This window comes from Exophiala mesophila (assembly GCF_000836275.1).
Source record: "Exophiala mesophila strain CBS 40295 unplaced genomic scaffold supercont1.3, whole genome shotgun sequence".
Lineage (NCBI taxonomy): Eukaryota > Fungi > Ascomycota > Eurotiomycetes > Chaetothyriales > Herpotrichiellaceae > Exophiala > Exophiala mesophila.
Window position 1 is genome coordinate 868,140 of NW_015622506.1, and position 20,114 is coordinate 888,253.

Genomic DNA, 20,114 nt, shown 5'->3' on the forward strand with positions numbered 1-20,114 from the left:
GGATGTAACCGAATGGAAGCTCTCTGTAAGTACCCAACTTGGAAGGTTGGTACTTGGTGTATCGTAGGTAGATAAGGATGGTTGAACAGCGTTATCGATGCCAATGCTCGATAGACGTGCAAGCGTTTCTTGGCATGGGTTCTTGGCAGCTTCAATAGCTTAGGGCGCTGGTGTTGAACTGATAAGACCGAACCATTACACACAATAATTGCTCACGACCTAGGACGAATAGGCTTTTGGACTGTCAAGTTGTCTATGAGAAGGTTAGCTACATGACTCATGGATGAGGAGGCTGGGAGTCAGAGAACGGCCACGATTGTATCGGTGGATGCATATGCTGGATTGCCTTATCGCCTCCTCCAGCCGGTTGACGATGAGATAGGCATTTGACATTAGGTGGTATGGCTGGGCATAAACTTACTGATGGTGGCTTCGAGCCCTTCAGCTGAATTGAATTGAAGCCTTGTAGGGTGGATGAATAGTCAAAGGCCGGCATAGCTAAAAGTCGCGAACCACCAGATCCGCAGGTCAGACTCGAAAGCAGGAAGACAGAACTGTCCACCTACTCCGTAGAGAAGGTGTGTGAGTATAAGAGTGTTGTGTCACGACTAATCGCAATCACATCCCTACAATTGATGTTGTGGGGGAAAGAAACGTCGACCTCAGCAGCGACGACCACAATGACCACGACGTGGGAGGCTATGGGTGGCATTCCTGCTGTCCGCTGCCAACCATGAGCCATGAGCGACATGTCTTGCTCGGATGAGATGTTAGTGTCATGGCCATCGCGATTGGCCCTTTCAAATACTCCTAGGCAATGGCGTATGGCGTCATGAGGCGGCTCAAACGAGAAGTAGTGAACGACGCCATGTGTAGACTTATTTTAGGAACTCACACTCACAACTGTGTAAATCATGAGGGCAATGCACATTTCATTGGGCGCCGCATGATTGGTTGGAACAAAAGTAGCTTCAAAATGGCTTGCCTACTACGTACATGGGTAGTCGAGAGGTGGAGGGTGACAGAAGCAGAGGAAAGAAAACAACCTACGGAGTATTATTGACATATCAAAGGGCGGGGTGGAATGAAATGTAAAAAGGAGAAGAAGCCTTCACCGTATTATCTTGGCATGCGGATATTCTACGGCAACACTTTAGAACAACAAGCGTCACTTCTGTCACTCCTCGAACCTTCCTCCGGAACAACTACCTGGCATCATTTCTCCGATTCTCCGAACGACATCCTCTGACATCCTCTGACAACATCTCAATTGTCACTGGATATTTGCTTGTTCGTTCCATCAGACGCTCAACTTCCACTCACCACCAATTCTGGAGGCATAGTGTCTTTCAATACACCCCTGGTCCTGTCTGCCTTTCCTCCACCTCCAATCAAGAATGGTGATTGACGCCAGATGACCTTCAGGCCAATGCGCAAGCTGCCTCCCACCACCACTGCTGCTGGCTTTCCTGCAAGATGTGGTCTTGTCAATCGCCAAATCACTGGCAACTTTGTCCAGCAGAGACATAGGGCTACATCAGCTAGCAGTAACATCTACCCACGCCAGGTCCTCACAAAGAGACACCTTGCTCAAGTGAGACCAGAACCGATTTCCGAACTTTGGTTCACCTCGTCCTCCCCACGTCTCGGCCCCGCAGATGATTTGCTTGGAAATACAGAAGGCCCTGTCGGGAATGGAAATAATGACCACAAACCTCCTGATGAGAGGTTGATCAAGCTAGGCAAGAGTATGCAAGCAAGAGCTGCCTTCACCTAGTCATTGACTGACCGTATTGATGTAGCCCTACGAACGTTGTCGCCGCTTCTTCCTAATATCTTGACATCTCCTCTACCACAAGAAATTCTGTCACCGGCCATTTCTCTACATCTATTCCCTTCGACGCACCCACATCTTCCTGCAGTCAAGGGAAGAGTCGCGTATCGAGCGGCCCTTTGGACCGCACCTGTGGCATGGGGATGTGTGCCTATTGTCGGCAATGTCAAGCTTCAAATACTCTCAGAAAAGATTGTCCGAACTGGCTATGCATACGCTGTTCCTGCCGAGGCAGTCGATGAGTCCGACTTGAGTGAGGAGAAACTCGTTGTTCGGTGGAAAACTGAGCCGAAAGCCAGTGGAAATGGCACCGGCCCTCAACCGCCTTCAGAGTCTACGGCAAGCGCCAGATCTTCGTCCTCTACCACTCAGATCAACAGTGGGCTATCAAAACTCTTAGGTGGCGACTCTCCTATCCTCAATATCAATAAATCCGACAGCTTCTCTGGATTGTTCATCTTCACGTTCGACTCACGCGGACGCATTGCGAGCCACACCATCGAGCACGCAGATGAAAGCAACGGGTTTGACAAAACCAATAAGGTGGTAACGTTGACAGATTGGTTATTAGGAAAGGCGAGATGGGGGAACAAGGAAAAGGACCAGGATCTCGTTCCAGGCCTCGCCATGAGGGTCTGTCGAGAGGAGTGGAATATTTCGAGGGGGTTGTCCAGGAAAGGAGGCGAATGCGGACAATGATCACGAGTTGATGAACGAAACAAACACCACTGTAGCGATACCCTCCTCTCACAACTAATGTACTCTACTATATTACCAGATATCTCTGACTCAGGATAGCCTATTACCATTTCCTTCCGTCCTAGTTGACCGTCGCCGCACCGTGGGTGGGTATTTTGGGCAGTATTGTTATACGCGACGATTCTAGGAACTGTCAAGTGCAATAGCTATGCACGCAATCATACGTGATACGGCTGGCGATGAACTTGATGCATTAATCTGGACTTTTGAACACCGCTTGCGTTGTCGTTAAAATTGCTGGGTTTAAACTTCATCGACAAAATCCAAACTTCCTCAAGGCCACCGATAATTCTCAAGTACTACCCTGACTTAAACGATACAATATACTCCGCGATCCATTCCTTCGTCAAGTAATTACGTCGAATGTGATTAAATCAGATAGTGCTTTCGAGGGCGAGAATCTGGGAAATTAAGTTAGCACGATGGTGTCTAATGCGCTGTGGATGGGGATGAAACCAAGATTTGACTTACCAAAGCAGTTCTGGTTGGAATGTAGACTTGGGTAAAGTTCTTGCGATTGTTCCACGGCATGTCAGTGGTGAAAAACCTCGTGTCCTTGGCATTGCGTCCCAGACCACCATACTCGGGAGCATCGGTGTCGAGCACAATCTTGTATACTCCTCCTTGCTCGACGCCGACTCGGTAGTCGGTGAAAGACTGGGTTGGGCTAAAGTTGAAGATCCACAACAGACCTGCCCTTTCAAAAACAAGGACCTTGTCTTGCTCGTTCTTCAGTGATATATAGGCTTGGGGTGAATGGAGCCAGCCGTACTTCTCCTCCAACCATTGCATCCCACGGTCGAACTCGTTAAGAAACTTGTAGCGGAGGAGATGGTCTTCTGTCAAGTTGAGTTGGCGCCGGGCGTACCAGAATGAGTTGTCGTTTCCTGCACGAGGAAAGTCGAGCCATTCGGGATGGCCAAACTCGTTGCCTTCGAAATTGAGGTATCCTTCGCCACCCAGACCATGGGTCACCAGGCGAATCATTTTGTGAAGAGCCAGGGCGCGCTCGATGGTGGGTGTAAATTCGGTCAGCGTGGACATATGGGTGTACATCTCGGCATCGGCGAGCCACATCATCAGAGATTTATCGCCGACCAGTGCCTGATCGTGAGACTCGGCGTATGCAATGGTTTTCTCACCATGTCGTCTATTTGTAAGGGTAAATGCAATGTTGCCAATGTCCCAATCCTCATCCGACTTTTCCTTGAGCAGCTTGATGTACATGTCGGGGACGGCCATGGCCAATCTGTAGTCGAAGCCAACTCCGCCGAGTGACAGCTTCAGACAAAGTGCGGGCATTCCCGACACATCTTCGGCGATAGTGATACAATTTGGATAAATGTTGTGGAGCATTTCATTGGCCAGCATTAGATAGACGATACCATCTTCATCGACGGAAGGCCCAAAGTATTCATGGTAGCCTCCGGAGAAGCCAGTCCCAATGCCGTGATGGGTGTAGAGCATCGAAGTGACGCCGTCGAATCGGAAGCCGTCAAATTGATACTCCTCCATCCAGAAGCGAAGGTTTGAAAGGAGAAATCGCAGAACTTCGTGATGGCCGTAATTGAAAAGTCTCGAATCCCAAAGTTCGTGTCTTCCCTTTGCGCCTTCGTGGAAGTAAAGATGGTCGCTACCATCGAACATGTTGAGACCATCGAGGGTATTTTTGCTGGCGTGGGAATGCACCACATCCAATAACACGGTGATGCCAAGGCCATGAGCGGTGTCAATGAGTTCTTTCAGATCCTCAGGAGAGCCGTATCGGGAGCTTGCAGCAAAGAAGGAATTGACTTGATAGCCAAAACTGGCGTAGTATGCGTGCTCCATGATAGCCATGAGCTGGATGACGTTGTAGCCCAGATATTTGATTCTTGGGAGCATGTTCTGGGTAAATTCTTTGTATGTGGCGACTTTGAGCTCGGGTGAGGAGATACCAACGTGGGCTTCGTAGATGCGGACGCTTTTGGGATAGGGAGGGCGAGGGTTCTTGAACTGGTAACGTTCTGACTGTGGTGGGTTCCAGAGAACGGCATCGTATACAGGCGAGACGCTCAATTCTTGGGTGACTCTTTTGATCCAGGCTGGTATCCGCTCAATGCGTTCACCGCTGGGGAGGACGAAGGAGACTTTAAGTTTTGTGTTGTGAGCAATAGCTGGAACTCCATCTCTAGCTGGAAGCGTGATCTCCCAGACGCCAAATGCGTTTTTAGTCAACGGGGTTGCCTCTCGATTCCAGTTATTGAATTCACCGATGAGGGAGGCTTGTTGTGCATTTGGAGCCCATTCTCGGTAGGCGATGTCTCCATTGGGAGCGAATGTAAAGCCAAACTTTTCATATCCGCGACTGAACTTCTCCAGTCCGCCTTCTGTGTCGTCGATTGTCTTGATCCATTGTTGAGCTTTTGCAAAACGGGACTTGAGAGCGTCTTTGAATGGAGATAGCCAGGGATCTAGCTGTACGACGCCTGGGAAATGGTTAGCGAAGTCTGAAGAAATTGGTGATTGATTGCGAACCTGTGCCATCTGGTGCAGTGTCCTGGCCGGCAGGAGCTGCTGAAAGGGAGTTTTCAGAAGCTTGGTTGAGAGACATGTTCTGACAGCTGGGAGGGTGCACCGGGAGCAGGGTGTGGAAAGATGGCACTGCAGCCTATGTCTGAATCAATGACAGTTTGGGGCAAGTATTTCAGGTGTGATGGGGAGAATTAGAGGAAATTATATGTCAAAGTGTACAAGATTGAGATGTTTTGAAAAGCTGGAGCTCAGACAACGGTCAGGTATGAGGCGTTTACGAAGCCCGCTGCACACATGTCTTCGGCGAAATGAAGATGAGATGCAGCACCAACAATTTACGTTCTGGTGACGTCGATGGGACGTGGGGAAGCTTCCATAGGAGCGCTTAGGAGCTTGGATGGAGCGTTTCCAAGAGGGTTGAGTCCAAGGGTTTAGGCTAGGAGGGCACGAGGGGAGGGAATGTGGCGCCTTGTGGGTAACGATTGGAGGGGCAATCTGTTTAGATCAGGGTGGCCAGGAAATGTCTCCTGAGGGTAGCATTGAAGTGCCACAGTGCCTGGAGATAGGCCGAGGGGGCGGCTGTCTAGAGGTAGGTATCTACCTACTCCGTAGAGTAACTAGGGAGCAGAGTACCTCCACAGGTGCTTCAAGCCGCCCAGATCTACCCCTCTGTCTAGGAAAAGGGCCGGGCAGCCCGCCATTCCGTATGTTTTTCCGAAGCTAAGCCTATGATGGGATGAAGCCAACATATAAGTGGTGGGAAATCCTCTGTGGTGATAGAGTCTGATTGGTGGCTGAGAGATTCTTCCCCAACCACAAGATCGGATCGTCGTTGCAGAGAAAAGGCAGTGACACATTTACAGAATGGGGAAGATGCAACCGACGAGCAAAAATACATACCTACCTAGGTAGGTACGGAGTAGGTAGTAGGTAAAGGTAGGTACCTACACAGTCATGCCAGTAGAGCAAGAGTACTTGTTATTCCATTTGCCTTCCAAATCTTCATTTCACTTTCGCAACTCAAGGATAACCACGGTCAGCTCTTGCTAAACAAACTCATTGCCTGCGTAATCACCACGAGCCAACCAGATCTATAGCAGAGGAGGCAAGTGAGGGAAGGCCATTAATATAACAGCAACGATAGACCTATGGAGCGAAGCGGAGTAGGTTGAATAACTCTCTGAATTTATCCGAGTGATCTCGGAGTGCGCTGGAGAGACTGCGCTGGAGAGAGTGCCCTGGAGGCTAAAGAGAGTGTATAGGAGTGATTTCTCGAGCTCAGTAAGCGACTTAGCGTTAGTTGCAGCTGCTACTCGCTACGTATATTTTGATAAGATGAGGCAGTCACAAGTCATATTGGTAGGACCTGCAATATGTAAAGCAGCATGAGACGCCAAAGCAACTCCGCAGCTAAGTAGTGGTATGCTTTACGCTAACCCATATTCAGAGATGACTCAATCGACGGGCTGACCCCAAGTACGCTTCTCATATCAATCGCAGAACAGTCACCACCACATCTAATCAACCTTGCCCCATCACCGCGACTATGCTATGATATAACCAGTGCATAGAAGTCTTCTCAAAATTGCTCGCCCAAGATGCAGACCCTCATCACCCCGTCCATCCCAGCTTATCTTTGTCCTGCTCTCGATAGCGGTGGGCGGATAGCTGCTACCATTCCCCGCAGCGTCAGGTCATGCTACATTGCCTTGAGCCGACGACGCAGGCTATCGACCACGCCCACCACTTGGTCCTCGTCCCAATTCCATCGCTCCGACTTTGCCAACCAACCCTTTACCGGTAGTTATGAGCCGGGTCAACCAACCTCTGGTCCATTGGGTGGTAACCATGTCTTTGGCACCCCTCGCCTGACTCCCAAAATGCTCAAGCAGCATCTTGACCAGTTCGTCGTGGGTCAAGAACGGGCCAAAAAAGTCTTGAGTGTGGCTGTATTCAACCACTACCAGCGCATACAAGAGCTACAGCGCAGAGATGAGGAAGAGGCGGATCTGCTAGCACAACGAGAACGTCGAGAACGACATCCTGTCGAGTCCGAATTTCCCGGTCAACAGGCGACTGTCCGTATTCATACACACTCGCCACCAAGTGGCCAGCATAGTCATTCCAGTCCAGTCTTAGTCGATACCTCACCGCTGACCCTCGATAAATCCAACATCCTCCTCCTTGGCCCTAGCGGCGTTGGCAAGACCTTGATGGCCAAGACCCTGGCCCGCGTGCTCTCAGTCCCCTTCTCCATGTCTGACTGCACTCCATTTACACAAGCGGGCTATATAGGAGAAGATGCGGAGGTCTGCGTGCACAGGTTGCTTGCGGCCGCCAACTACGACGTCGAACGTGCTGAACGCGGCATCATCTGTTTGGACGAGATTGACAAGATTGCTACCGCCAAAGTCAGCCATGGGAAAGACGTGTCGGGAGAGGGCGTTCAGCAGGCCCTTCTCAAGATCATCGAGGGAACAACAATTCAGATCCAAGCCAAGCCAGAACGCAACGCTCCTCGCGCAGGTGGCCAGTCACAGACTTATCCTACAAATAGCCCCTTAGGACAGGGCTTCTCGTCTGGCTCACCGTCTCCGCCGTCCCCATCACCGGCCAAAGGTGAGGTCTACAATATTCGGACCGATAACATCTTGTTCATCTTCAGTGGGGCATTCGTCGGTCTGCAGAAACACATAATGGACCGATTGACCAAAGGCAGCATCGGCTTTGGGGCCAGCGTTCGATCCAGCTCCAATGTATCGTCGTACAGCCGAGACCAAAAGTCTACCATGGCGGCACCAGTACCTATCTTACCTGGGTCACAAGAAGAACAGCTATACAAAAAGCATCTTCCATTCTTTACGCCGTCCTCAGCACCGGAATCACCCAGCGTCGACGGGCAGGCTCCAGAACCGAATTATTTCAATCCTCTGGACTTGGTCACACCAGCAGATCTCCAATCCTATGGTTTTATCCCTGAACTCATCGGTCGAATTCCCACAACCACGGCGCTATCTGCTCTGACCCACTCGCTTCTGCTCCGCATTCTCACGGAACCACGAAACTCGTTGCAAGCACAATATATAACACTCTTCTCTCTCTCGGGAATCGAGCTCCGCTTCACCACCCCTGCATTACACGTGGTCGCCTCGAATGCATTAGCCATGGGAACGGGGGCCCGGGCTCTACGGACCGAGCTGGAGACCATTCTTGGGGATGCCATGTTCGAAGTACCGGGCAGCAGCGTCAAATACGTCCTGGTGACGGAGAAGGTGGCCAAGAGGGAAGAAGGAGCAGTCTATTTTGGTCGAGGCCAAGGAGGCAAGTTCCATGCCCTAATTGCCCAAGAGGAAGGAGATTGGGAGGACAAGGTCAAGAAGAGAGGCGGAGGAGGTGCAGGGAGTGATGGGCCTGGGGCGGGCAGTTTTGAGGATTGGAGGATCAAGACCACCATGTCTGCCTCTGGCTCTGGTGGTTGAGAACAGATATACGACGATATGATTGTTGTACTTGCGAATGACATGGATGTTAATAATTGAATGTGGGATCAACAAGAAACGCTTTCCGTCTAGAAGTGAGGCTGATGGAAAAGGGGCCGAGGCCACCACCCCTCACCACGTGAGAATCCCAAGTAAAATACAAGTATGTGAGCAAGTTTTCCCTTTTGGTCTGTTTGGACACGAAATCTACTTCCACGACCGTGTGACCATAAGTTCATAGTAGATCCAACATCTTCAAACACCTCCGAGGACAGTATACTGTATGTTTGTGGTTTCATTCAATTCTGAATTCTCAATTCTCAAGTCTCAAGTCTCAGACTGGCCAGACTCGTCCCCCACTCCTTCCTCCGCAATTTTCCCAATCCGGAAACATTCCTCGACTGCAACCACCAATTCCTCAACGCCCTCACTTTAGCTGTCGTCAAATTTCCTCTCTGAGTACGTACACGACACGATCAAGATGCTACTCCTATTAGCACCTTAGTCTCTTGCACTTCGATCCATTTCAGCTTGTCGCTTATTCTCAGTTTGCATTGCCTTGCTTGTGGTTGGCTTAGCGAAGCGAGACTTCAGGGCGCTGGTTCGCCCTCGTCAACTTTGACATTTATATTTTTATTTGTCTCCGTTTGGACACAGTATCCTTCTTGACATTATATGTCCTTACCCTTCGGTATATCAACACTCTTCGGAACCGTCCACTTTCGCTGGCATTCCTTAGATTCAGAACCAGCGTAGGTAACATATTCGTATTCAACCGAGCGACATGGAACCCGTCGGACCTCAACAGCGCAAGAAGATCCTGCGCGTCTTGTTTATCTCCCTGCTCCTAGACTTGGTATGTGCCGTCATGACCCAGCATCTTCGAATGGAATGGAATCGACTAACGTTGACAAGATCTCCTTCACATTTATTCTCCCCCTGTTCCCCTCCCTCCTCGCATTCTATCGAGGCCTTGAGACGCACCCTTCTTCCGTCCTTAACTCAATCCTGCACTACCTCAACGCCTACAAAAAGTCCTTTGCTGTTCCAATCAATGAAAAATATGACATCGTTCTTTTGGGAGGAGCATTGGGCTCGCTTTTCTCCCTGCTACAAGCCATTGCGAGCCCCATCATCGGCGCAGCCTCGGACAAATATGGCAGGCGGAAAGCATTGCTCTGGAGCATGTGCGGAAACATTGCAAGCGTCGCCTTGTGGACGATTGCTGTCGACTTCCGCACCTTCCTCCTGAGTCGTGTTGTGGGTGGTCTAAGCGAAGGAAATGTTCAGTTAGCTACTGCCATCGCCACCGACATCAGCACAGACGAACAACGCGGGTCGACAATGGCTTTGGTGGGAGCCTGCTTCAGTATCGCTTTCACCTTTGGCCCTGCCCTTGGAGCCGCTCTTTCAAACATCACCACTTTTGCCGCCAATCCCTTTGCCACCGCAGCTGGATTCTCCCTGTTTCTCATCGTTGTCGAGACGGTCTATCTCTACGGACAGCTTCCCGAAACGAGACCAAAGGAAAGAGAGGTCGAAGCCAAGTCCAAGCACTCCATGTCGAAGCCGCTCACCCACACCAACAACCCTATACTACTCAATATCGTTCATTTCTTGTTCCTTCTCCCGTTCTCCGGCATGGAATTTTCCCTCCCATTCCTGATCACCTCGGTCCTTTACCCCGATCATCCCTCTCCGTCCAAACTAAATGGACGACTTCTCGGATTTGTTGGCTTGGTGGCTTCCCTTTTGCAAGGCTCCGTTGTCCGAAGATTACCTCCTGTGACTGTGGTCAAGGTTGGTGTGATATCGTGCACTCTCGCCTTCTTCCTGCTTGCACGCGTCAACACATCCACTGGCTTGTATGGCGCAGGTACTTTGCTGGCTGTCACTTCTGCAACCGTGGTCACTGGTCTGAACAGCCTGGGCAGTTTTGAAGCCAAAGCCACCAACAGGGGAAAGGTCTTGGGCTCTTTGCGAAGTTGGGGCCAATTTGGGCGTGCCTTGGGACCCCTGCTGTTTTGCACTCTCTTTTGGTGGGCAGGCCGTGAGAAAGCATACACCATCGGAGGCACTGCAATGTTAGCCGTCACCTTGATTGTCCTTATTCACCTGAAGCCTCCTCAAATGGACAAGACAAAGTCTTGAAAAAGTACAGATGCGATTTGGTTTCTTGTCTAGTAACTTGAACATCTGCCTGTCATTATTGCTTCATTATCAGGACCATGAGACACAATCCAACATGAAAAGGCGAACAATTTTGTGACACATGGCGACAGAAAGGAGCTTTGATTCCTGGTCTTTGCCCACAGTCCACAAAGTCCAAAGAAGGTCCACCTCGTACACACGGCAACTCGCAAACCGCCAAAAGCCACCACGACAATTGTCAAATCCCTGCCTTGGTGCAAGAAACCATGTCAAACATTGTATAGATAGTCACCGGCGACTCCAACAACGCACTTCCAGCGGCCTTCTCCTTGCTAAATATCGATACTTCATTCCTATGTCTCTATGTTCCTTCACCCGAGATAGAACCAGGAGCCAGCAGCTGACCACAGCTCTTATTTGTCAACTTCAATCATCGACTCAGAGTTTCATATCCCAGAACATTTTCTTTCTTAGATATCTAACGAACATGTGCGAAATGGGGCACGCCTCCGTGGTGAGATGCGGCTCTATCCTCGTCCATGTCAACGAGATACGATTTGTTCAGTCCAGGTTCCGGTATCATCTGTTGCGAGCGCGGAGAAAGGAGAGGATAAGGGTCTGGGCACAACGTTTCAAGCACCTAGACGATCGCACGCGTCAAAAGTTCTTGCAGCGCGACCATCGGATGGCATTAAGGAGGAAGAGGGTTCAGGATGCTGCCCATGGGGGCGAAAGTCGAAATCATCCACGTGCCCAAAGCTCCAGAGTTATCCACATTCGCCGCCTTGCCGGGCAGCACCACCATCTTCTACAGCGGTGGTTTACATCCCAGCTCATGATTCGCATGCACAAACTGCAGCATCAAAGAATGAGACTCGAGCGGAGGAAGCAGAAGTGGGATAATTATGTTTCCAGCATGATAAAGAGGAGAGTACGACAATTCTTATCAAGAGCGGACCAAGGTGGTTGGGGAGCTGTGGATTGAGATGTAATGAACTTGTAAAGCGATGATAAGATGATAGCATGGCAATCAGCAGCATATAAGATAGGCTGCATCGAGAGATTGGAAAGCGTCATTTGAAGATGAGAGAAATGCCCTACGTTGGCTAACTCTACACAATAGGTCTCTTGTATTGGTGAAGCTGAGATTAGACAAGAAATGGCAATCCTAAATTCCAAATCCGGCTCCATCCAACATTATAATTGTGCTAGAAACATATCGACCCTCTAGTCAAAAGAGAAGAAATCAGGGCAGGGAGGCGTTGCTTTCTACTGCCTCTTGGGGCCAACAGAACAAAACATCCGTCCACTTCATGTGTGGGAGCTATCGTGGTTGTCCTTGGGAGGAAATGTCTTCACTGGGGTTGGGACAGTTTGTTTTGGATGAAATCAGGTATCAACTCTGACCTTTGAACCTTGGATTTTCTGCTCAAGATCCCGATCTCCGGGGTTTCCCCTGTCACAGCAATCTCATAACACGTCTTCAACGTGACACTTCCTCCGATGCTTGGACACATTTCTGCGTGAACGGCATGAAGCTCCACAGGGCAAAATTTCGCAGTTGTTCAGCCCCTTTCCTGAAGGAATAGCTTAGCTTTCCACGAGCTTGTTCGATTGTGGTATCTCTGGCGTCTCATGACCATCAGGGCAAACCATGACTCGCAGACGGGATCAATGGTACCGAGAGATGATCCTGAACCTGTCCGAAGCTCGAGTCGAGTGAAGTCTTTTTAGCTTGGTAAGGCTCGAGGAACACTCAAGGCTAGAATCCATTGGCACGGTGTGCAGGAATTGGTTGGACATGCATATCGACGACGGGAGAATCAATGGGGTTCGGGTTTTGTCTGAAAGGGTGAAGTATGGTCGAGATCAATTCGACATAATGGACAAGTGCTGCTCATGTTCAAAAGCCAGGGATCGATACAATCAGGATGGAAGTAATGATCACACCGCAGTAACCGGACCTTCTGTCCAACACTGAAGGTTTCCATACACAAGGCGCAGATCTTGTCATCTTTTGCAAAGGCAGTCGTCTCTATTCTAGCACCCTGACTACTTGCGTGACCTGGCCGCACAATTGCATCAAATGGCTTGGGCTGCCGATCATCAACCTCTATTGACGATTGTGGGAGTTCGACATCTCGATCTCGATTTGAAGATTCGCCATGCTGGGCAAAATTGACAATAGGCATTGTGTGAAGAATGGCAAGGGTGATGCCTTTGGCGCGAGAAAATTTGGGCTGAGTCGTCACTTGCGGTGGGAGGTATCTCTCAGGATGGCGGTAAACTCGAAGACTTCCAAGAGCGACTAGAGTGAAAAAGAAAGCAATGATGGCGCCAGTGATTGAAAACAGAATGATTTTAACCACATCTGCACTGGGGTTGGGATCATCACTCCGGCCCACTAACAGGTGACCTATCAATTGAGCAACCGAAGGTGAACCTGGGTGTTCCGTGGCTGCTGGATTCATGTGGTCGAAGCTCACGAACAACTCCTTTTCATGCTACCCGAAGTCGGTGGATCAATAATCAAGGATAAAATAGGCTGTCCGAGGTCGAGACGGAGCGAGAACAGTCAAACTCAGGCGCAGGAAAATTCGCCATGCGACTAGAATGTGTTATGTATCAAGTGACAGAGCAGCAAACCCCCACCCCTTTACGAGATGGTGATGGCGCGACCAGGATCTTAGACTCGTGCCAAGAGGGGCAGTGTGTTTTCTGAACCCAGACTGCAGAGTCCTGGGTCGCTTGAATTGAAAACTTGTCTCTAGATCGACAGGAAATCTCTTGTCTGAGCTTCATCTCGATCGGAGAGACTTCAAGATCCAGGGTTCTCCGGTCCACAGCATCCATATTCCCAAGTTAGATCCGTAGTTGGTCGACATGGTCTCGAACACGCGAGCGACAGGGGTGGATGACCATAGCCATGATCTTCAAAAGGATGTCCGTAGGGATGTAGTTCCATCTCTGACAAAGATCTCTAAACCATCCAAACAGTCTAGGATATAGAGACTTTGTCTCGACCGGTCGGTGGGATTTCTCATGAAAGCCAGATAGCACGACATGATCGATGCGGCGGGATAGCCAAGATACCAATTTGAGAGCAATGATGATGATTTTTCTCAACCCATTGAGGTGCTAGGGGCTCCTAGATCCGCGCCCCAACCATATCAGCGACGCCTCGGAAAGCATGACTCGAGGGAGGATTCGCGAGGCCGATCAAAGGCTGTTTCTTTGACCCAATAGCCAACACCAACGTGGTCTTTCTCTCTGTCTGTAACCTGCTTAGATGACGGGAGACTGGTCTGATGAATCAGGAGGTGTCTTGGGGTTTGCCAGAGTGAGAAGCGATATGGTAGGATTGCGTGATGCATTGTATCAATGTCGCCATCAGGACAAGAAATGCCAAGGACGTCTTGGCAGTCAGCCTTGGCTCCGCCCGGGCGCCTCTGGGCCTCCGTCTACCAAACAATCCGGCCATTGAGATTCCCACTCGGAAGCCACTCCCTCTTAATGGCCTTCTAGGCATGGCAGACCCTCACCAAGACGAGGTGATCTCGGCGTCGACGTTAAAACATCCACCATGCGGTCACAATACTTGGCCGCCAGGTTTAAGGAAAATCCGAGGTGTAAAGTAAATCCACAGTTGCAAACCTGAATGGCCTACATCCAAGACGGATTGGCGCGAGAAAGCCTGGACATGATGGGGTTCTCTATAAGATCCATCTCTCTGCTCTTCTTTGCTGGGCTGGGACATTCAGAGTCAACTCTGTCTTCACCAAAAGCCGTCCTAAATATCCACAAAGATGGCCGACCACGACCAAAAGATAGTGAATATTGAGGACAGCTCTGCTGGCCCAAGTGACCATGGTGACGGGCCCCTTCTTGTGGCCGACTGGACTCACCAGGAGGAAGTAAAGGCCAAGCGCAAGTAAGTTGATTCGCAGTTCCCAAGATCTGTCCCTGAGCCGAAGAATCCTGACAAGTCGTTCTGCGCAGGTTGGATCTCATCATCATGCCCCTCCTGACCCTGGGCTTCTTTTGTCTACGTAAGGACTACCCGACCGATCACCCCTAGACATGGGACTATGGCTGACCGAGACTCTTGTAGAGCTTGATCGTGGCAACATGGCAAACGCCATTACCGATAACTTCATGGAAGACATTGGCATTACACAGAACCAGTTCAATGTTGGGCAACAGATGCTCTCACTTGGCATTGTCCTCTTTGAGATCCCTTCCAACATGATCTTGTATCGTGTCGGACCCGGAAAATGGCTCACCTTACAACTCTTTCTCTTTGGCACCGTCAGCACGTTCCAGGCCTTCCAGACAAACTATGCCTCCTTTATCAGCACTCGCTTGTTGCTGGGCATCACCGAGTCCGGCTTCATCCCAGGCGGGCTCTGGACTCTGTCGACCTGGTACACTCGACGGGAGACCGCCAAGAGAGTGATGATCTTCTACTTTGGCAATCAATTTGGTCAGGCTTCCGCAAAACTCCTTGCCTTTGGTATTCTGCACATGCGAGGCGTTGGAGGCAAGTCCGGTTGGTTCTGGCTATTCGTCCTCATGGGAGGTTTCACCGTCTTGTGTGGATTTGTTCTTGGCTTCTGCCTGCCAGACTCGTTCAAAAACCCCCATAGCACGTTTTTGCCTCGGGTCAAGATCTTCTCAGATCGTGAAATTCATATCCTCAACACCCGTGTCTTGATCGATGACCCAATGAAGGGAAAGAAAAAGAAGACCATCGGTCGTCCGGCATTCAAGAAGGCTGTAAGTCATGTCATGTTTGTTTCGTTTCATGTTTTTGATCCAAGCTAACACTCCAATCTCAGCTTTCCAACTGGAGAATGTGGGCTCACGTGTTCATCACCATGGCCAACAACGGACCTCAGCGCGCCTTCGATACCTATGCTCCTTCTATTGTGACTTCTTTTGGCTTCGGCGCCTTGAGCTCCAATGCCCTTGCCTCCGTCGGTCTGTTCTGCCAGATCCCAGTCTCTTTTGCATTCAGCTGGGTGTCAGATCATTAGTAAGTCTAACCAACTCCAAGTTCTTTAGAACTGCCCAGTGACTAACTCTACCTAGTAACAAACGAGGTGAAACTGTGATTGCTGGCTTGAGCATGCATCTTCTTGGTTATATCTTCAACCGAATCTTCACCGAGATCAACAATCGGGGTGTTCGATATTTTGGTGTCATCTGGACTCAAATCTTTGGAACCTTTTCCCATCCTTTGAACATTACCTGGATGTCACTTACCTGCACGGATTCGGAAGAACGAGCACTCGCAATGGCCATGTAAGAGAGACCTCTTTGCTTCTACTTCCACTTCCAGTCTTATCCAGTATCTAACGACTTCCTCTTAGGGTCATCATGGGTGCCAATATTGCCGGTATTTACGGAGCTCAGATCTTCCGATCGGACGATCGTCCCAGATACCGACGAGCGTTTAGCGTGGCCTGTGCCGTGTTGGCATTTGGTCTTGCTCTTGCCATTGTTCGATACGTGGATGACATTATCCGCCGTCGTCGCAACGCTCGCAAGCTTTCCGAAACCCCTGCCACCTCTGAATACGCCACTATTGAACAACTCGACCGTGAGAAGAACGCCAACGCCACTAACCTTCCACCTCCAAGTGACGATCAACCAGGACCGCTTTTGATCGGAGATGATCTCAAGCCTGTCGCGTCCCAGAATCTGCGAACGAAGATTTAGAAAAGTCATTTGTGCTGAGAGCCCAGGATTCCAAGTTCTGGAGTTCTGAAGGCATTGTTTCTATATCATGATTGAACGACGTCTGTCCTAGCGATAAGTCCCTTATGTACAAACGCAAGGGGTCTTAGGAGCCAGCGAGGTTGGATATGTTGATGAGATAAATAAATAGATATGACGGATATACAATACCCTATATGATGACCAGAGAGTGGCATCCAGAATTTTGAGGATGACGAAGGGAAAAGCGAGGTTTAAGAAACAAATCTTACTCAATATGAAGAATCATGACATTTCCGTATCTCAGTTCAAGTGAAGGTTGTTGTCTTCTGAAACAATGGATCAATAAATCCTTGATCCCCAGTCTCTTCTATATGATAGAGCACATAGACTGAGATCCAATCCACTTGAAGGGGGAAATCTAATGTTTGGATTGATCGAAGTCAAACAGAAAGACGAGAGAAGTGACCAAATCATTCTAAGGAGATGGATGTTGATGGACAAAACCGCTTGCTACATCAGAGACCCTATAAATATATAGACATACACACATCACATGATATCCCATTCTATCATACCATGACATTACTCGTCTTCCACTCCCATGAGCCTTTTCTCAGCAATATCACGAATCTTGTCTTCCAGAACCGAACGACCAAATCTAGATGCGACCTTTGCTGCCGAGTCGAGCATTTTGCCATTCGTGTCCTTGAAGAGATGGATTAGTTCCAGAGCCTTCATGCCCCGTTCTTCGCCTTCGCGACATTCGACCATCAATAACTGGATCAACAATTTGTCTACTTCGATCTCACGTCTCATGACTTCGGTCTTTTCGCGGTGGCTGGCCCGGTCGCCTAATCCCTGGACGAGATCTTCAACTAGGCCCAATAAAACGGATGATCGTACGTATGCTTCTTCGAGACGAGCGGCGGCGGCAGCATTGGTTTCGGCGGCCATGTCTTGATCACCGTCTTCGTCTTGTTGATTGGCCGATTTGTCGACCGCTCGACATACGGGGATCTTGAAGTCGAACTCTGTGAGTAATGGCCGTGGAAAGTAGGGTGTCTTGTCACCACCTTTGAGGATGATGCAGTGGAATCGTTCGCCTGCGACTGCCACAGGCCAGTAGGTCTCCGATTTCTTGCCGTCTTTCAATCGGTCTAGTTGTCGCGTATCGAGAAGTGGGACCCATTTGGCCTGGCCTGGCGTCCGCCAATGTAAGAGTGTCAACAATACGCCGGCGTTGTCGTAGATACACGGGTCGCCGACATCGCTCCAAAACACCGTTTTGAGAGATGTGTTTCCATCTTCGTCATCGAAATTTCCAGCATCAGGATCCAACGGGCCGAGTGACAACATATCTTCGTTCTGGTGGTTTTCGTCTAGCCGAACGTTGTCGATGGAATATAGAAGCTGTGTGGCTCCATCGGCGCCCACGGGTCCATTACCGACGGTAAGAACGTAATCACCCCAGGCAGCACACGTTACTGCAGGGGAGCTCTTCATGCGCCATATCCGCACTGGTGTTCCGTGCAAAGTCCACACGCGACAATAGTTTTTGTTAGTGACGGCGACGATATAGCGGGTACTCAAGGCGATACAGACTGGTTCCTCTCCGTCTGGAAGTGTGATGCGAGAATCGGGACGGGATGTCCATGTTTCATGAGGGCGGTAGAAAATCACTGCTGGCTGATCGTTTTGACAAGGAGACGAAAACAAAGCTCCGTGTTCATTCAGACAGGCCTTGTCATAGAGGAAGGGGTCAGTGAAGTGGAAATCTCGGTACATGTCACGGTCGTAGAATTCGACGGTAACGGTATTGTGTGTGTCTTGATCGACGGTCCAGACAAATCCAATCAAATTGAGACACAAGTAACGGCGATTGCCTCGCCAGGGCGTGGCACCTGGCTGGAACGGCTCGTGCACTTCGGCTTGCCAGATTTCTTGTCGATTTCGTTTTAGGAGATGGCCAGTCAGGGGATCGAGATGGTGTCCAGATCGCTTGCCATTCCCATTGACGTGTCCGTTCGTATAACCCGCCCCGTCGTCGTCTTCGATCCAGTCATTTTCATTCTCGTTCGCTGCTGTATCGTCATCTGGTCCGAGAAGGAGGTCCAGACTGTCAGGAGTTCCAGCTCGAGGTTTGGCATGTCCGTTGACATGGGGTGCTCGCCCATTGACTGCAGCAGCCTTGCTGTCCAGAGGATCATGGAAGAACGGAGATCGCGCTTTGGGACCTTTGAGTAACCTGATATGATCTTCGTCTTTGAGGAATTCCGGGATGATGAACGCCTCGCCATTTGAGTTTGTCCAGTTGAATATGTTTTCGTTGCCGGGATGCCAAGTGAGATTCAGGATTTTCTCGTAGTTGTATTGTTTGAGGATCTTTTGAGTTTTGGTGTCCCAGATGACCAGCTTGTCATCGGCACTGGCGCTTGCTAACAATGCACCATTGGATGACCATGCGAGTGAAGTGATATCGCTGTTGTGAGCACCAGAGAATGTCCGTTGATGTGCCCCATCTTCAACTGAAACGACTTGGATGTCACGGGTTGCGGTAACGCAGGCAAAAGTTCGTCCATCAGGGTGCCATACACATCTTGAAGTGGCCTCCTGGGCAGTCTCGAGTCGCGTGATGACACCGTCGATCTTCCGAAAGAGCTGTGGCTCAGGGCCGCTGAGAGAGTATAGGTAGATGACACCGTCGGTACTAGAAGCGGCAAGATATTTGCCTAGAGGGTCATAGGTGAGATGTTTGATAGGCTTGGAGTGTTCGCGGAGGATGGTGATCTGTTCAGTGTCTTGTCGGTTGACGATTTTGACTTCGAGTTCACTATAATTTGTGAGTATATCGAACGGGAACCGAATTAGACAATGCATACTCGCTTGATACAGCAACCCATTTCTCGTCCGTTGAAAGAGCAATGTCTCGAATGGGCAGGGTTGACCTGACGAGCATCTGTTTCAGATCTCCAGAAGGGACGTCATATTCGCAGACAGTGCCGTCCTCACAACCGAGGATTGCATAGTCATTTCCGGCAGCAATGGCGTAGGTGTCATCGTGGACCTCGGGCAACATGTCTGGCTCTCCATTGTCGTTGGTTCTGAATGATCGGGCAAAGTTGGCGCAGCCGGCCACAAGTAATCTCTTTCCATCTGGGGAGTACTGAAGATAAGTCGGGCCGGGAGGCTGAGCAGGTCGACCTGCAAAGGGAGGTCGATCTGGCATGATTGCTGTGTGTGGTGGATGTTGGAATTAATCTTCTGGTGTCATGACAGAGTACTGCGTACTCTGTGTTTGTGGTTAATTATTTGAAGGTGGCACGATAGTCGGTGGTCGGTGGTCGTTTGTCGTAAATGGATTTGGAGAAGAACGCGTGCAAGACGCGTTCACAAGTGAAAGACGCGTTGGTGGGTGGCACGTGTCAATGTGGGGGGATGTGCCGAAGTTGGGCCGACGGGTCGATATAGATATACGGAGGAAGGATATGTGGGAGGAATTATGATTCAGCATGAGACGTGCTTCGTCGCTGGGTTCATCAGTTCTCCTTTATTCAATTCTGTGTCTCGACAGAAACATTCACAGATCATGAACTGATACCCAAGGTAAATAAGCTTGGATTAGACGCTAGGTTTGCCCGTAGATCTTATATATCAAT

At 49.9% G+C, this 20,114-nt stretch overlaps 6 protein-coding genes across 6 annotated transcripts; 4 read left to right on the top strand and 2 right to left on the bottom strand.

Annotated features, from left to right (window-relative positions):
• Positions 1-1,276: 1,276 nt before the first annotated feature.
• PV10_03970 (uncharacterized protein) lies at positions 1,277-2,767 on the top strand. Its single transcript, XM_016368484.1, has 2 exons — positions 1,277-1,748; positions 1,803-2,767. Exons 1-2 carry the CDS (start codon positions 1,415-1,417, stop codon positions 2,531-2,533), a joined length of 1,065 nt encoding a protein of 354 aa, XP_016224272.1. The 5' UTR covers positions 1,277-1,414; the 3' UTR covers positions 2,534-2,767.
• PV10_03971 (1,4-alpha-glucan-branching enzyme) lies at positions 2,581-5,510 on the bottom strand. Its single transcript, XM_016368485.1, has 3 exons — positions 5,111-5,510; positions 3,065-5,061; positions 2,581-2,994 (listed from the first exon to the last, which is right to left on the bottom strand). The coding sequence occupies exons 1-3, from the start codon at positions 5,184-5,186 to the stop codon at positions 2,968-2,970; spliced, it is 2,100 nt and encodes a 699-aa protein (XP_016224273.1). The 5' UTR covers positions 5,187-5,510; the 3' UTR covers positions 2,581-2,967.
• A 1,116-nt stretch (positions 5,511-6,626) lies between these two features.
• PV10_03972 (ATP-dependent Clp protease, ATP-binding subunit ClpX) lies at positions 6,627-8,759 on the top strand. The gene has a single exon (XM_016368486.1). The coding sequence runs from the start codon at positions 6,706-6,708 to the stop codon at positions 8,584-8,586; it is 1,881 nt and encodes a 626-aa protein (XP_016224274.1). The 5' UTR covers positions 6,627-6,705; the 3' UTR covers positions 8,587-8,759.
• A 71-nt stretch (positions 8,760-8,830) lies between these two features.
• On the top strand, positions 8,831-11,917 carry PV10_03973 (uncharacterized protein). Its single transcript, XM_016368487.1, has 2 exons — positions 8,831-9,442; positions 9,502-11,917. The coding sequence occupies exons 1-2, from the start codon at positions 9,371-9,373 to the stop codon at positions 10,735-10,737; spliced, it is 1,308 nt and encodes a 435-aa protein (XP_016224275.1). The 5' UTR covers positions 8,831-9,370; the 3' UTR covers positions 10,738-11,917.
• A 2,626-nt stretch (positions 11,918-14,543) lies between these two features.
• PV10_03974 (uncharacterized protein) lies at positions 14,544-16,458 on the top strand (the record flags this gene model as incomplete). Its single annotated transcript, XM_016368488.1, has 6 exons — positions 14,544-14,668; positions 14,737-14,786; positions 14,849-15,513; positions 15,576-15,772; positions 15,829-16,041; positions 16,110-16,458. 6 exons carry the CDS (start codon positions 14,544-14,546, stop codon positions 16,456-16,458), a joined length of 1,599 nt encoding a protein of 532 aa, XP_016224276.1.
• Positions 16,459-16,960: 502 nt separating this feature from the next.
• On the bottom strand, positions 16,961-19,752 carry PV10_03975 (uncharacterized protein). The gene is made up of 2 exons (XM_016368489.1): positions 19,338-19,752; positions 16,961-19,288 (listed from the first exon to the last, which is right to left on the bottom strand). The coding sequence occupies exons 1-2, from the start codon at positions 19,682-19,684 to the stop codon at positions 17,041-17,043; spliced, it is 2,595 nt and encodes an 864-aa protein (XP_016224277.1). The 5' UTR covers positions 19,685-19,752; the 3' UTR covers positions 16,961-17,040.
• Positions 19,753-20,114: the final 362 nt, after the last annotated feature.